Source organism: Corvus kubaryi, unplaced genomic scaffold (genome assembly GCF_017639235.1).
Source record: "Corvus kubaryi isolate FWS band 111438036 unplaced genomic scaffold, C.kubaryi_AGA036_p1.0 74, whole genome shotgun sequence".
NCBI classification, from domain to species: Eukaryota; Metazoa; Chordata; class Aves; order Passeriformes; family Corvidae; genus Corvus; species Corvus kubaryi.
Window position 1 is genome coordinate 16,649,827 of NW_024582061.1, and position 16,712 is coordinate 16,666,538.

The 16,712-nt window shown below is 37.3% G+C and overlaps 1 protein-coding gene across 11 annotated transcripts in view; it reads left to right on the forward strand.

The window, feature by feature from the left end:
- The window catches only part of TNRC6B (trinucleotide repeat containing adaptor 6B), a 135,838-nt gene that overhangs the window by 67,411 nt on the left and 51,715 nt on the right, over positions 1-16,712 (forward strand). For 10 of the 11 annotated variants that reach the window (XM_042050599.1, XM_042050602.1, XM_042050592.1 and 7 more), the window contains one exon: positions 13,703-13,790. In XM_042050599.1, coding sequence (XP_041906533.1) covers positions 13,703-13,790 — 88 coding nt within the window. Of the gene's footprint in view, positions 1-7,813; positions 7,910-13,702; positions 13,791-16,712 lie in introns of those variants that run through there. The other variant, XM_042050598.1, reaches the window with a different exon arrangement.

Genomic DNA, 16,712 nt, shown 5'->3' on the forward strand with positions numbered 1-16,712 from the left:
TGCTCGAATGATAACATAAACTCTGTTAAGTAGCTATTGTCCCATGTAAGAAGGAGGAAACATTGCTTCATGTGATGAAAGCTGTGTACCAAATATAATACTGAACTGCTCTCTGGTTTTGTCCTGTAGGAGAACTTGAGATAAAATTATAATGGTGATACACACCTTTATTGCCCATTAAGTTTCTACTCCCAGATTATGTCCTTTTGGAGTGGTGAAAAAATCCGAAACACAATGTCCAGGTGTTCATTCAGTAGCCAGATGAAAAACATACTTTGTTAAGTAAAAAACAAAACAGAAACCTGTTTTTCATTCAGCCAACTGACTTTGTCAGCCTTCACTAAATCTTGTTATTTTGGTGTGAAGTAGAATTTGTCATTGAACTACTAAGAATATTTAAAAAAAAAATAACCTGTGAAAAACCTGAACAGCTGCTGGGGTGAAATATGCATTACACAATTTTTCATTTAAGTTCTTTATTAACATTGCAACAACAGTCTCCTTTTCTAATACAGAGTTCACTGCAAAGTGAATTTTTAGTGCAACTTGTTTCGTCTTATACAGAAAATAGTAGTCTTTCTCCAAAACAAAAGTATTTCTTGCAGTCATTAATGTCAGATTTTCTTGGTTTTTTGAGGGAAAAATTACTAAATTCAGTTAAATTTTCATTAAAGTGAGTTTTTACAGGAGTTCAGAGCTGGTCATCTTGGGGTTTTTTCAGTGGGTTAACAACCATTTTAAGAAATACAAAAATTAATCTCACTCCTGTCGTTCAAGTCTGCAAATGTGGCAGTACATAGAAGCATTGAGTATGTTTTAGTGTGGTCAGCTTTCACAGTAAAACTATCAGTTTTACAAATTGGTTTCTTGTGGTAGCTACAGTAATTGGAAAGAGAAAACAATTTTAAGAGTCATGCTTGTAGCAGGTCAGATGTGGACACATTTTCTCAAGTTCTAGGATCACTGAGTACTCAATTAAGTGATGAGTCCGTTATAGTTTGTGGAAACATTACTTTTGGACTTGTGGTTATTTCTTTAGAGAATGGATATTGAGTTCTTTAAAAAAATGGTAGTTTGCTTCCTTAGTTACTGGAGTACATGGTTGAATGTTAAGAATTAGCTTACTTGCACTTGTGAGGGCTGAATTCATATTTGAATTGTGTCTCAGCTCAATATTACTTGTTAATCTTGTAAAAGTACCAAAGAATATCACACTCTTACTTGTCTTCGCTTAGGAAAGTTGCCCAACAAGAAAAACAGAATTTTTAAAAATCTCATGAGAACTGTTTTCTGTGCTTGGAGGAAGACAAAGTTAGTGTCTTTATGAGTATGCTGCCTGAAATTTAGTGTGGTCTTTGCAGGATTGCACGTGACTAGGTTTTACAGTAATGTATTGGTGATCAAGGGCTCTTCACATCACATTTGGAGTATTAATCATGTCCTTGTTTCTAATGGAGTACTCCTTAATGGCAAGAGCCATTTCTCTACATACTGCTGACTTGTCCTATGGCTTTGAACATAGTTATTTATTCTTTGCTTGGGCTTACTCATGTGCAGAATTAAGTTTTACATACTTCTTTGTGTTGTTGCAATGCTTAATTAATATTTATAAAGGCCTTTGACATCCTGTGATGAAAGGAGCTCTGCAAGTGCTCAGTAGTGGTATTATTTTATTAGTGAAAATACAGGAGGAGTCAGGAGGATACCAGTTTTTAATTCAGAGTGAGCAATGGAGTCATTCTGTAACCTTGAGCAGGTCATGCAGTCTCTTGTTTTGTAACATATCCTGGGAAAGCTCTGCTGTGCAGCACGTGTTATTAAATATCATACTTCCCTCCCCCAAGTCCATTCAAAGGGAAAAAAGGTAAAAACCCCAAACATACACAACTTCACTGAGCTGCTAAACGCAGCAGATATTTCTTAAGGAAATAGGTCATTAAGGGGGTGGGGGGCAGAGACAGAGGGTGAGAAGGGAGTGGATGTAACAATTGCATTTCAGTCAACACGAGAACTTGAGCTTGTGTTATCTAGTCACAGACCAGACTGAATTTTGCCTGTTAAAGATCTCTCTCGTTTAGGTTCAGTATGCACTGTGCTTAACTGCAACTTCACTGTGAAGGGACTGCATATAATCTTTATTGCATTCTAAGAACTCACTAATCCATGGTACTCAGCTGGTAAACAAGTTCTTTCTTCAGACTGAGTATTGTCTGTATTTTAGCTTTGTGATTGTCCAGATTGATAATCAGCTCTCATAGCATCTTGTATTTGGCTATTGCATAATAATATAAATCTTAGTCGAGAGGTTTTTCCCTCAACTGGCAGAGGAAGGCTGTGATTACATACTGTCATTAAAATTACGATATAGTGAGGAACTTTTGCAAAGGATACATCTGTTTAAGACAGAGACAGCTAGGCATTTGCCTAATTATATAAGGCACAATAACATTAAATAGTTATTTGCCATGCTTCACACATGCAAATCCAGGGTTTAAGTTTTTTATTGCTTACACAGTGCTACATCTGCATTTTACTCGTTGCACCAAACATGAGTGTGGTTTAGAACAAGGGGCTTCAAAACTTTTATTTGAAGTACTTCAGCAAGGTAGAAAACTTGCCCAGTGAAGTGTGAGGCACAGTTGCATGTAAGTGCCGATTTGTGCATGTGGAGTATGGTGGATTCAAATTGGAAGCACCTGGATCTTTGTCCTGCTTTATTGCAGTCTGGCTGTACAACTTGTTCCTGGGGGCTTTTTGCTTGTCTTTAGTCCTTCTTCAGCTCTCAGCTCAGCTGGCATAAGGATGAAGAGCAGTAGTGTTTGTCCCTACTGAGAATAAACAATGGTTTGTAGTCTTCAAGAATAGCAATTATTAAAACTCCCATACTTTATATAACCCCATTTGTAAGCCTTAATTTATGGAGCATGCCTAGTAGTAATGGAATATCAAGAATTTACCTGCCCAGCTTCAGCTGAATATACTGAACATATATGTAGGTAGATTTGTTCCAAGATGCAGTAATTTGGCGAGATTTATACAGCATTTTCCAGACCTGCAAAATGTGCTGCTTGCTTCTGCCTTTAACTTAGACTTCCCGATATGGATCATGACAGTCCTGAAACTTTGTAACTGAATATTTGCAGCAAGTAACTGAATTAATTTTCTTACCTGTTAAAAATAAATATTGCCTCAGGTAATAAATGGAGTGGAAAATACAAACTTTAATAACTTTGCCAAGAAGATCTGAGCAAGCTGTACAGAGTTGTTTGAACTTCTAATACATTTAAAAAACAACCTTAACTTGCTGGTTCTTCTACCTTGACCTACAACCAATGAATAATAACTTTGTGTGGAAAGCCTTGTTCTTAACATCACACTGATAAAATTAACTACATTCTTCTTTAGTATTTTGATTTATATAATTAAAATAATGACTTACAGTTGGATAAATTTTATTTTCATTACTACAGTGCCCTGAAGCACTGTATGTGGAAAATTTTATAGTATTACACAGATCTGGAGGTATGTAATATTCCTGTCAGACTATTAACGTACATAAAGTGTTTTGGGTTTTATAGCGTATAAGTTTAGAGTGTAACTTTGGAAACTGAATAAAAGTAAACAATCAGATCCTTTCTAAAATGAAATGTAAATTATACCACTATGCAACTGTGAGGGTATCCTTATAATATCCCCAGGCAAGTAGAATTCAAGCATTTCACCATTGAGTAGAAGCTGCCTGTAAGCAGCATGATTCTGTCTGGGCTTGGTTTGGTGAGGGATTTTCCCCCAGTAATTTAACAGTCACTAAATAGAAACTGCTTCACCGATTTTTTTTTTTTTTTTTTTTTTTAATCCCGTCTGAAGTGCCATATCATGAAAGTTAAGAAAACCTCCAGTATTTTCAAGTGTATTAAAAAGTGCAGCAAGTAATGCTGTGTAGTGTTGTCTGATGTTTCCTTTATTTTCACCTTCCCCTAAAATTCTGTTCTGTATCTGTAGATAGTATGGATCTTTATGAGGATGGCTTTTAGGTCATGGGGTTTTTTTGACTGAGAAACACAAATATATATAAATGTCAGTCACTATCCACAAAATGTTAAAGTTTAGAATAAACAGAACTACTTCTGTTGTTAAAGATTCTGTATAATCCAGTTTTTTATTGTCTATACAGCCTCTGCTGGTGCCACAAATGATGCTCTGGCAGAAAATGTTTCATTTTATTAAACTGTATTATATTTTTTTGGTATTCTTTCTGAAATTTCACATTCTGACATTAAAACAAGTGTCATAATTATTGTGTGTACTGTGGCATAGTTACCCCAGCAAATAGATTAATTTCCTGTGACTTTTTTTAGCGTTGAAAAATAATTCTTTTCTTGGCATTTAAGATACAAGTTTGTAATCTAAGAAAGGTACAGAGCTCTTCTGTTAAAATCAAATTTACACTGCAGTCAGGAGTGAGCATTTCCTTTTTAACTGCAGTTAGATTAATAGTGAATATTTTTTTAATAGCACTTCTCATACATACCTACAAGAATGCACTATTAGGGTGGCAGTAATACTGTGTCCCAGTTTGTAACCTGTTCAATGCCCCATTAAGGCATTGGCAGAGCTGCCAGTAGAGGTTTGAGCTTGACTTGTGGAATTGATCTGGGCTGCCAAGTGCGATGGTGTCCTGATACAGACCTGGAGTGGAGGATAGCTCGTTTAGGGCTTTCTACTGCAGTCCTTCTGCAGAGGATGTATCTTTAATTAGTTTCCTGCTCGCTGGACCACTAAGTATAGAACTATGTTTTTATTCTACTCTAAGGTTATACATTTTTTGGAAGAAGTATTCCAGAGCTGCATTGCCAGGCAGTGGCACAGAGCTGATTGTGGTCAGCAATGCGAAGTGCACTGGCACTGGAGCCCTGTGCACTGGTGCCCTGTGCCAGTCAGTGCTGGGCTGATCATGTTCAAGATCAGTGTTAATGATGTGGTCTGTTGGGATGGAACGAGCCCTCAGCACCCTTGCAGGTGATACCAAACAAGGCTGAGTGGTTGATACCTCTGGAGATTAAGGTTGCTGTTCATGGGGAGACACAATAGGCTGGAGAAAAGGACCTGACAAACTTCTTGAAATTTAACAATTGTAAATATTAAGTACTACACCTGTGTCAAAATAACCCACTGCTATAGCACAGGTTAGCCATCCACTGACCAGAAGGTAGCTCTGCAGAAAAAACACCTGAAGGTCCTGAGAAAGAAAAAGTAGAATGTGAGTCAGCAGGGTGTCCTTGCTGCTAAGAAACCAGCCACGTGCTGTGCTGTATTAGCAAGGATATAGCCAGTGGGTCAGGAGAAGGGATTCCACACTTTAAAGTCCATCTTTAACATAGTATGTCCAGTTTTGGCTCTCATACAGGAAAGACACTGACATATTATATGGCCACTAAGATGATTAGTGTTCTGGAGCAATCCTGCTCAAGGAGAGGCTGAAAAAACTAGATTTGTTCAGCCATAGAAATAGGAGGCATTAGGAGTAATGTTACTGCTGTCTTCACCTGCCTCATGAGAGGATATCGACAGCCAGACTCTTTGTAGGGGTGGTGTACAGTGATAAAACAAGAGAGAGCAAACACAAGTCGCAGTAAAGAAATTCTGATTAGGTATCAGGAGGCAAATGCAATGTGTGGAGTGAAAAAGTGGAATAAGTTTGCCACAGCGATAGTAGTGTCTAACTTTGGAGATAATCAGAATGTGATTAGGTCCTGAGCAACCTTTTTGATGATGTGTCTGGTTTGAGTGTGGGGTTGGATGAGACTCTGGTTGATTTCTTCAGTCAGAATTATTTGTGATTCTGATAATAACACCGGTAAGGGTATAATGTATCTAGTGCAGAAAGTAGTTTAGTTTCAGAAGATGAATTGGTTTTAAAAAAATCAAATGAACAAACAACATGAAAAAACCCCCAACATTAAAAAAAAAACCAAACCGTAAAGGACTGTTTAGCGAGGAAATTGTGTAACTTTTCTTCTGTTAGTTTTCAAACAAGAGGATTTTTTTTTTTCCTCCTGCTGGGCAAACCATTTGAGATTATAAAACTGGTAGAATTTGTCTCTTTTAATACAAAGCAACGCTGGTAAATACTTGTGCACACAGCACTTGCAGACTAATAATTAATCCTGTAACTAACAGCTGACACTTTTCCCAGACAGCCTGAGTTCATTTCAAACCCCATGTTGTATGACAAGGTAGGACTCTCGGGGTATTTCTGTATGCACAGTGAGGGAGGTGAGATCTTCTTTTTGGATGGTGAAGTGAAAAAAGTGTTTCACATGCAAAGAAAAGGTCAGCAGCAGCTCCCTTAGAGTGGTCATCTGTCCAGGGCTGTGATTTCTCACTCACACAATTGAAATGAAAGGACTTCACTTAATGGAAGACAGAAGTATTTTGCCAGGTTGTCTATCATCTTATGTGCTGACATTATGGTGTTAGTGAAAATTGGGGTTTGAGAGAGTTCATATTGCCAGAATAGATCATTTGTAGTGGAACAGAGATCTTGAGGATTGCCAGCTCTCTCCTCCCTGTGAAATGACTGACCTGTGTCCCTGGAGCAGGGACAGGTTCTTTCTTGATTTTGTTCTGGTAGCTGTTATGCTTTACTCTGGTCCATGTTGTTTCTTATGCATTCGTTACTCTGCATGGGTTTTGTGGCTTTCAGAACGACACAGGTATTTTTCTTGGCAAACAATTACAGATAATGCAGCTTTCTACATGCGTGAGTAGTTTTTAGAGGAAAGTAAGGCTTTTTGATAATCACATAAACCCTTAAAGTCCTGTATAGAACTGTGTCTTGCTGAAGGGATGTTCTGATATGATACATTACAGGACATCTTAATTACAGGCAAATTTCTAACCTCATCTTTTGCCGCTCTTGTGCTATTCTTACCACATTTCACAGTTGTTTGGTGTGCACACTCATGCACACCAAAGACACTTTACCTGTGTCTTTGGTGTGCATGAGTGTGCATGCTATGAAATAATAATTACAGGTCTGCAAGAGCTCCAAAGTGTTTGAAGACAGAAGTAGGGGAGAAAACTTGCTCAGTTCTTACATTCTAGAACTTTGGCTATAGCTCTCCATTTTTTTTAAAGCTTTTCTTTTTTATCACTTGGCTAACATTTAGGAACTTTGGATTGTATCTGGAAGTCAGTCTTTTAATATATAGGTAGATATAAATTGTACAGCTGGAAAGAGTAATTCTGCTTAAAGGAGTGCAAGCAAGAAATACAGAATATTTAAAAAAAGAATTTTGGTCTTTTTAACATATTTCAAGGTTTTCTTATTAACAGGCAGCTCTTAAAACTGAAATTGACCCACTCCCTCTTCAGATGATACTCTTGCCCCTTCAGTTGCTGAAGAGTTGAGAAAAAACTTCCTTTTTTATGAGCATTTGTTGTTGTACTGTAGGGCTTATACCATCCAGTTCTTTTAAGTAAAGAGCCCTTTATGCTCAGTTGTTGTCTCTCTATTCTGTAAATCATTGTGCATAGGTGTATGTATATATAGAACACACCACAAAGAATTAATTTTACTCTGTTAACAAGTGTAATAACAGTTTATAAGAGTATTCCTTTAGAAAAGTGTTCTTTCAGCAAAGTCAGTTTACTGATGTTTTAAAGTTGGTTATTTTCTACAGCAGCGTCAAGTTACTGATGTTGTGCTGTGATAAAGGCGTATCGGTTGTGCCAGATACGCTATATAAAGTGCACAACTTTCTTGCTGTGACACTGTTTTGGTTTTCAGCCAAAGAGAGGAAAAAGCAGCTTACTCTAAGTCCTTGAAAAGGAATAATCTTTTGAAAATGCTGCTTTAGAGCACTTCTAAAAACACACTTTCTAAAGTCTTTCTATTTAATACGTGGTGAGTATGTATTGTGTGTGTATAAAATCCACAGCTTTCTCTGGGAGAGATGTCTTACATATGGTGTACGTACTATTTACACATGTAGAAAACATGAAAGTCTTAATTTCATACTGTACCGAAGGGCTGAGTTCTGCTATCTTGATTTCACATTCAGAAAGTGTGGGACAATCATCCTTCTACTAAATGGTCAATTTTGAGCTCAGTTTATCCCTTACATCAGTATTGCAGTTTTTCAGTGATGCTGTGAACTTCAGTCTCATTTCAAGCAAACAAATAATTTTTTTTCCTCATTGGAGTTTTTATATCCTGGATCTTCAGGGATGCTATTCTGAAGGATCAATTGTTTTTCCTTATAAACATCAGAAGTCATTTGGCCTAAAGTAATTTCATATTCCATTTTTGTCAGTTCAGCCTAAAGACTGACTTTTGAAATGTCTGTATCTCACGTAACTAGGTTTTGTATGGCTTATGGCTGTATAGTCTATGCATGCAAGCATTGCTTAATAAGAAGGAAGGCTGTGATGTTGAGTATTTTAACTTTTTTTAAATAAAATTAATTAATCCCCTTTTGACTCTTTTGATCAGCAAGATCATAACTCTTTATTTACATGGCTTAGTCTAGTGGAAGTAATGTTACCTTTAGGAATGTAGGGTCTGTCAGCCCTGGGATTTATTCCATGCTGTGTTGCATCTTGCTTCTGTTTGATGTTCTCTTTAAATGTGCTGGAGCACACTTGCATGTTTGGACATGCCACACTCTTCTCATGCTGCTGAAATAATGGAGCATGTCTGTTAAGTGGGGTATGTTAAATGAAAGTGAAGTAAAATTGTAAGGATTTCTATGCTCCAGTTGTGGTGCGTTTGATTTTCCTTCATTTTTAGTCTCCGACATCCTGCTTCCTGATGTAATTTAAAAGCTTTCATCCACCTTGAGCATTTTGAGCTGTAGACTGCCAGTGTTTGTTGCTGCAGCAAGAAGGGCTTGCACATCAAAGAACTCATTTGGGAGTTTGTAGTGTGCCTTTTCTTCATTGCTCATGACCCTTAGTTCTAATCAGCTTATGCATTTCAATGCATTACTGTGAGTTGAATTTACTTCCCATACACTCAGCTGAGTTCCAGAGATGGTCCAAGCAAGTGAAGGTCAAGGACAGAGCTTGATGAAGAGAAATAAAGTGGAAGAAAATGAAAACCACTTGCCAGTGGCAGCAAGATGTTTATGAAACAGCACTGTTGACGACATTTTACTTTCCTGTAAGAGATTTTGTCCCTGTATTGATTGAGAGGAGCTTCTGTCTTGGAAGTTGCACCTGCACTTGAGCTTGTTATAAAGGTGTTTTGCAACGCATCTGAGACAGCAATGTGTGATGCCTAATTCTGCTGGTATCCAGGCTGTATAATTTATCAAAATACTGAGAAAACTTTCAGAAATGTTGAGAAGCTAGATGCCTGTAGTTAGAGTCCACTGGAAATTCTTTTTGCTTCAAAACTTGACCAATGTTGGATACCTTATTGTAGATTAAATTTCTGGTTTAATCAAGTTTTGAGTCTTTCCATCTGTTTCCAAAAGACTTGAAATATGTTGTTAATAGTTTTGCTTCTAAGCGACAGTGATCTGTGCATGCAAATCATTCTCTGTATACGGTAAAGGCCTTTAGCTCTGGCTAGTTGTGGCTGAGGGCTTGAAGGAAGATTTAGCAGTTGTTCAAGTGACCTGGTAGTTACATAGATGTAAAAATGCTTCTGGTCCTGCAAGTGTGGTTTCAGAATCCCATGTGTTCTGAAAGAAGATGAACAAGTTGGCTCACAGTTTGGAAGCAGGTTTGTAAATCATCCTGTGCTTATCACAACACAGAGAACAGCGTGCACCTGTGGAGGTTAACTGTCTCTGCTGTGTCACAGTGTAGCTAACTCAAGTTGACTGTACTGAAATGAGGTAAAGTGTAAGGTCAGGAGGAGGGAAGAGGACTCACTGGTATCTGGTGCACATCTTCACCTGTGAGGAACTGTTGTCCTATGGTCTTGCAGAAGAAACTGGGAGTTGTGTGCCCTAAAGTGCCACTCCAGGAATTTTTATTTCTTATATTTCACTTATATTTTTTTGGTGCTATTTTAGTTTGAGGGTGACCTTACAGGATTATGGGGCTTGTGTAGACTAATACTCTGTGACGCTTTATCTCTGCCTATCAAAGTGTGTTGGCAACAGATAGTGTGCAGTGTGTAGCACGTCATCTCGTTTCACAGTTCAGTTCATGACACCAAGAGCTTCAAAGACAACTTCTGTCCTCTTCCTGTGCCTTAAGCCCATAATGTTGTCAGAGCAACTCTTTAAAATAGAATTTTCTGGAAAAATTAGTATTAAAATTTTGCAGGAAATTATCAATTTCCAAAACAGGTAAATTGTTTTGAGGCAGAATACATTTCTTGAATGTCTATTTTTTTCTTTTTTTTTCCTGAAATGGATATTTTAATAACATGAATTTCACAACTGTTTTCTGTTACGTCTCTAGTTAGCTAGTGTAAAAAACTTCTGTTCTATAAAATGATTGGTTTTGACTTAGCCAGAAGAGGTTGTTTTAAGAACTTAGATACGGGGTAATGCATCATAGCTACTGGGTTTATTTGGGTTTGGGTTTTTTTCAAATGAAAATAACATTTTGGATTAAAATCTACAGTTTCTCATCATTTGTAAGCTGTTAATATACCTTGCTTTAAATACTTGGAATTAAAATCTGTGGTATGCTTTTGAAATACTTCTTAATAATATTGATTCTAAGATTTTGTGGGAGATGTTAAAGTGCATTTAGGTCATATTTTTAGATCAACACGTGCTTTCTTGAAAAAAACTAGATTAAAAAGCTGGCTGCTGATAGCAATTTAGCAGACTTCCTCTTCAGGGTTGTGGTGTGTCCGTGTTCCCATTATAGTGTGCTCATAACAAAACCCGGAACCACACCCCATTGTATTACTCTAAATTCCCTCTGCGTGAAGTTGATGGGTTTTCTCCCCCTGTTGATCTCCTCAGTCTGAACAGCTGTTTGCTGGAAAGCACGTGATGGATCCCCGAGTTTTCATCAGGCCAGGAAGAACTATCTTTTGGCTAATGAGAAGTTAATAGGCAGCATTACCTCTGGAATGAATTGAGGAGGTGATTGAAAGCTTTGTTGATGTTAAATTTTTCAGAACATTTAACACTGCAAGTTAAACTTGTGTTCAACAAGCATCTTGTATCACACTGAAAAGGAGTATCATTGCTCATAAAACAAACATTAGTGAAATGCATCAGAGTGGAATTGGGAAGACAGCACATGTGATACCTGAAATAACAATAAGATATTTACCCTTCTAATTCAGTGAACTTTCACCATGGCTGTACATTGTTAGCGGGTCTGTAGCATCTAGTCTTGCTCTGTCATTTGGAAAGTGTAACTTCAAACTTCTGACATGTTTGTGAGGTTTCACTCAGCTTTTTGTTGGGAGCTCTGTGGTGTCGTACATGTGATGTAGCCCAAGTGTTCAGATAGGTCCCTTCCACCTTAGTAGAGCTTACATGAATTGAAGCCTAAATAAAGTAAACTAAGTACTGGTTGCTGGTGTATTGTGGTTGTTGAGGATGCACCCAATGGAATATTAAATGTGCATCTCCACTGAAAGAGCAGAAGGGGAGGTTGTCATGCAAAAAAAGGGCTTCTTTGCAGCCTTAGTCCACATAGATCAAAAAACAGGGCAGCAGCAATAGCAATCTCCACGTCCTAAATTTACCACAAAGGCAGACCATAACTAGGTGATTACTTTCAGGCTATGAATCTTTTGTCCTTGGATCCTTTTAGTGCTGCATGTCACTGTAAGCCATAGCTTCAGCTGTGATTGTGTATGTGGGTCTTTTCTCTTTCTTTTCTATTCCCTTCTCTTCTGCTCACAAAAGTAAGGAAAGTGCTTTTAAATAGAAGGCTGCATGTGTGCCAAGCAGTTACTGGAAGTCATTTTGTATTTTGATCCTACCATTTTTCAGCAGCTCTTTTGAGACAGATCTTTTTAAACTTTTAAACTTCTTCTTAGACATTTGCCTGCTGCAAGAAAGGTTTTTGGAAATAGTGTACTTGTAACTTGCACTGCAGCCCAAAAGGTATAGATAGCTTGACAGTACAAAAGTACTAAACATAATTTGAAGTCATAGCAACTTTGGATGTGAGGGTGTCACAGGAGAGCTTTTTCATATTGCTTGCAGTCTGGCTCAAAGAAAAGGAAAAATTTTCTCAGTTCTATGGCAGACAATGCAAAGTATACAAAGCTCCCCAGTGCTTCGCTGAAAGATTGGGTAGTAACTGCATTTGGTGGTAACTTCAGGATGTTGTTACTAAGGTCTCATCTTGCCGTTATCAATTTTGTCCATGTATGAAGAAAGAGAGCCCAACTTCAGGAAACCAGGAAGACATTTATTACTCTCTAGAACCTTTGTCATTTAGAGAGTTCTTGGAAGTCCTCCATCAGGAAGCTATTAGTATATAGCATCTCAAAATATTTTTGTAGGAATCAGTTGTGTAAATGTCTCTTTGCCCACTGGCTTTGGCATATTTAGTGAAAATGAAAACAAAGATATTACCTTTACCATATAAATGCAATTCAAGGAAAAGTCTGTATGATGTGACTGCCAAGCCAACTCAACTCTGAAGTTTTCTAAACTGTGGTCAAAAAAGACCTTTGATTTAGGCATAAATATAAGAAATAGTTCAGTACTATTTTAAACTCCAGGTTTGTTTGTAATGTTGTTCCGGTTTTTATAAAATTTTCTTCTGAAAGATTGTGGATTATACTTGTTATTTGGTTCCCATTCGTAGAGTCTCTGATCCTATTCCTCATCTGTCAGATCACCTTTTTACATTAATGATCTTTGTCTTAATCTTTCCCTATAAAAAGAAATTACTCCAAGTAAGCTGGAAACTTGGCCTTAAATTTCTTTATAAGGAGGTGAAGAGAACTGGTTAACAAAAATGTGATTCACCATAGAAACAGCTCAGCCAATAGTATACATGCAGTAAATTAACTATTCCATGGTACTTTCTTATTTGATACAGAACATAGCAACAAGATGATGGCTTGACAACAATAGCAGCTGCATATATTTTTTTTCCCTCTTTTGAAAGAATGTTCTTGTGGGAAAAAATAGATTCCTGGAAAGTAATTTGTATTACAAGTTTCATCACAAAAATTCTGTGGGTGGGTACAATAGCCTAGAAATTAAATTAGAGATTTGTATAATAAATGATAGGTTTGATTTGATGTGACATTTCTAGTCTCTTACAAGTGACATAGCTACAGGCAATAGAATAATCTCTTCCCCTTGTGAAGATAAATGTTATATCAGACCAAACTATCTTATATTAAATTACAACTTCCCTTTTTTTTTTTTTTTTTTTACCCTATGAAAAGATTCATGAGACTCTTCGTTAAATAATAGCATGACCCAATTATAAGAATACTTTGGCCAAAATGTCTTGAAGATACTTTCTGCTATCAGGCATGTGATTAATTTATGTAGGGAACTGCCATAACAGACTTGATGCAAATAAAAGAATTTTCCTTTCGGCAGCATGTGGCATGATTATGGCCGTACTGAGCTAGAAGGTGCTTTTCTTATCACAATCCGTCTGAAACCCTCAGATGGAAATCAAGTATGGTAAGAGGAATCTGGTAGCTTGACTGCCTTTATTGCAGGCAAGAGGTTTCTAGTATGTGTGGCTCTTACACAACTTGATTTTGCTCAGACCACTGTTTTTCATGTTTTGGCAGAGAGAAGGAGCAAGAAAGGGAAGAACAGTTAATGGAAGACAAGAAAAGGAAGAAAGAGGATAAGAAAAAGAAGGACTCTGCTCAGAAGGTGCGTTTCAATATTCGAATTCTTTTATCCAGCTGAAACATAAGTAGTATTGGTGGCAATAAGATGTTAAATTGTTGGTATTTGAACTTAAAAATTTGTTTAGAGTAGTACTTCTTTAAAGACACTTTTTCGTATCTTTTTTCTGGAACTGAAATGTTTAACTTGGACATTTCTTCTCCTTAGTGTGCCTTGTAAAGTAAAAGAAGCTTTTTGATATAAAGTATTTAAGTTACTTAATATGGCTTCTTTTGATCTCTCTCTACGCAACTGCTGCTCGTTTGAGGTGTTTGTGGATGGAAATACTGATGGGCCTTTGCAGTTCTTGCAGTAAAGTTGAGTAAATATTTATTAGAGCAGGAAGATTTTTGTTGGGTTGGGGTTTTTTTTAATCCTTAAGGAAGTTTATATGAAATATTTACTCCTGAAGATTCCATTTATTTTTTTGCTAAGTATCACTTGCATTTTACATTTTCCATAGCTAAGGGCACTTTTCCTGAAGTGTATCAGGTCAAGTCTGAGTTGTGGAAATTTGATAAGTCACCAAAAATTGCTCAGAAAATGAGTATGAGACTTGATGTATTAGAGGGTCTGTATTTTGCAAAAACATCTGGTAGGTTGTTCTAGGAATTAACTTGAAACATGAACTTGAGTCTCTTATGGCGTTATTCGTGCTTTTTAGTGGTAAAATCCTTTCCAGGCTTCCCAGTATAAGATAGGTGCAACCACCCTGGAACAAGTCCAGCAAAATGCCTTTAGGATGAGTAAGGGACTGGAGGATCTGACAAATGAGGAGAGGCTGGGAGTGTTACGACTTCATCCTGGAGGAGAGAAGGCTTGGGGGATTTCATCAATGTATATAAATACTTTGTAGAAGGGAGTAAAAAGATGGAGGCAGACTGTTCTCCACGGTGCCCAGTGGCAAAGCACAAGGCATTATGCACGTATTGAAAGTCTACTTAATCATAAAAAGGCTCCTTTTTTGTGCGTGTATGTGACTGGGCAACCGCTGGAACAGGTTTCCCAGAGGGGTTGTGGTACCTCTGTCTTTAGATGCTCAAAACTGAGGTGGATGTGGTCCTGTGCAATCTAGTTTTGATGATTTTGTTTCGAATTGAGGAGCCTCTTTGGGCCAGGTGGGGGACAGGGGTGGGAAATGTGGATTAGATGTCCAGAGGCTGTCCCTTCCAACCTCAATGATTAAGTGAAACTGAGAGCAGAAGGCTTTATTTTCTTTCAGTAGTCTTTCAGTTGCTTCAGTAACAACAGATCAGGTGGTGAAAGATCAGGTGTTTACTCTTAGATTCTGTGGGTTTCTGCTAAGAACAGACAGCACCAACTTCAGTTAAATTTTCGCTTATCCAGCATCTTTTTTAATCTGGCTTGTTCACCAATTTGAGTCTATCAGTTTAAATTGGGTGCAGATAAATGTGTGTGTCAGTTGTCTTCATCCAGTTGATACATCCCCAAATAATAGTGCAAAAGAGCAGTAGCTACAGGATAAGGTCTCTTCAGTGTCTTTTTGCCTTAGTGTTGGTGCTGTTTAATGTTCAAGTACAAAAAATGTATGTAGAAACCAGGAGGAGCAGACCCTTATGAATAAAGAGTAGAGACTTGAGGATTATGTGCTGATATTCAGTGATAAAAGGGAAAGTTGAAAGGGCTGTATGGATCATCTTGATAACAGTGCTGTGTTTACTGAGGAATTGGTGCTTTGAATACAAAAGAGATATGCTAGCTTTCATGTGTGGTCTCTCACCTACTAAGTTGTGCAGTACATATTCCGCCACACTCTCAGGAAGGGTAAAGACTAAGTGATTTAATCTCCTAGAGGCCAAACTTCACAGTAATACTTGGAGATACATAAGAATAGCAAAGAGGGCAGCCGAATGGATAAAACTTAAGTGTGTGTGTTCATTCTTAGTGACTGTGGAGGCATTCACCAAATAAGTAGCTATGATTTCAGGATACTGTTTCAAACTAAGTTTGTTTAACATGAAACAATCGTTCTGTCTGGATCATCTAAAACTTAAAAATTAAATTTTTTTAAAAATCACTTTAAGAGAGGTTTTACAAGCAAGTTCACAGCGTAAATATATCTGTGGTTGGTGTCCAGGGGCTGTTTGGTAGCTTGTCAGTAGGCTGAGCTTCTTTCCACTTTCCCATTCACTGTAGCTGCTCCCACCCTGCTGATGCTCGTAGGTTACCCACAGAGATGACAGCTGTAAATCTGAGATACTGTCATGTTTTTTCAGCTTTTGAATTTTAGATGAAAACAATCACATAACCAGATCATTTTGACTAGGAGAAAGACATTATAGACAGAAGTTTTTTGGTTGTTTTTTTTTTTTTTTAGTCTAAACTAATGCACTTTATCATGTAGAATTCTTCAAAGATACGGTAAAATGGTTTTTTTCCAAGTAGACAACTTACTAATTTACGAAGCATGTCTACTGTTGACTGTAGTAATCTTATCAGCATTACCAGATCATATTAATGAATTTTTGTTTTCCCTTTTTCCTTTAGTAGTGAAGCATCAGGGTCAATTAAGTGTGTAACAGAATTTTTAACTCTTGCAGAAGAAGGTGTAATTTGATGCATAGAGGATTTTTCATAAGTGAGGTTGAAAATTGATGTCTGGCTTGGTACAGACACAGTTTTGGTACAGATGCATTTTTATTGTCTTTGGGACTTGGGGATAGTGTGTGTCTGTGAAGTTACAATGCTTAAGATTTTGTATTTCAGTGAATGTTCCACTTTGCATATTTCAGTTTTCATCTTTGCAAAGTAAATGATGCCATAGCAATTTAGTGCAGTTTGCCTTTTTATTCTTTACCATACAGAGGAGTTCTGGCTTGGTTAGTTTCAACAATAAACTGCTTTTTACTTGTGCTTTCATTATTCTATACTGTCTCTGTGTGCTTT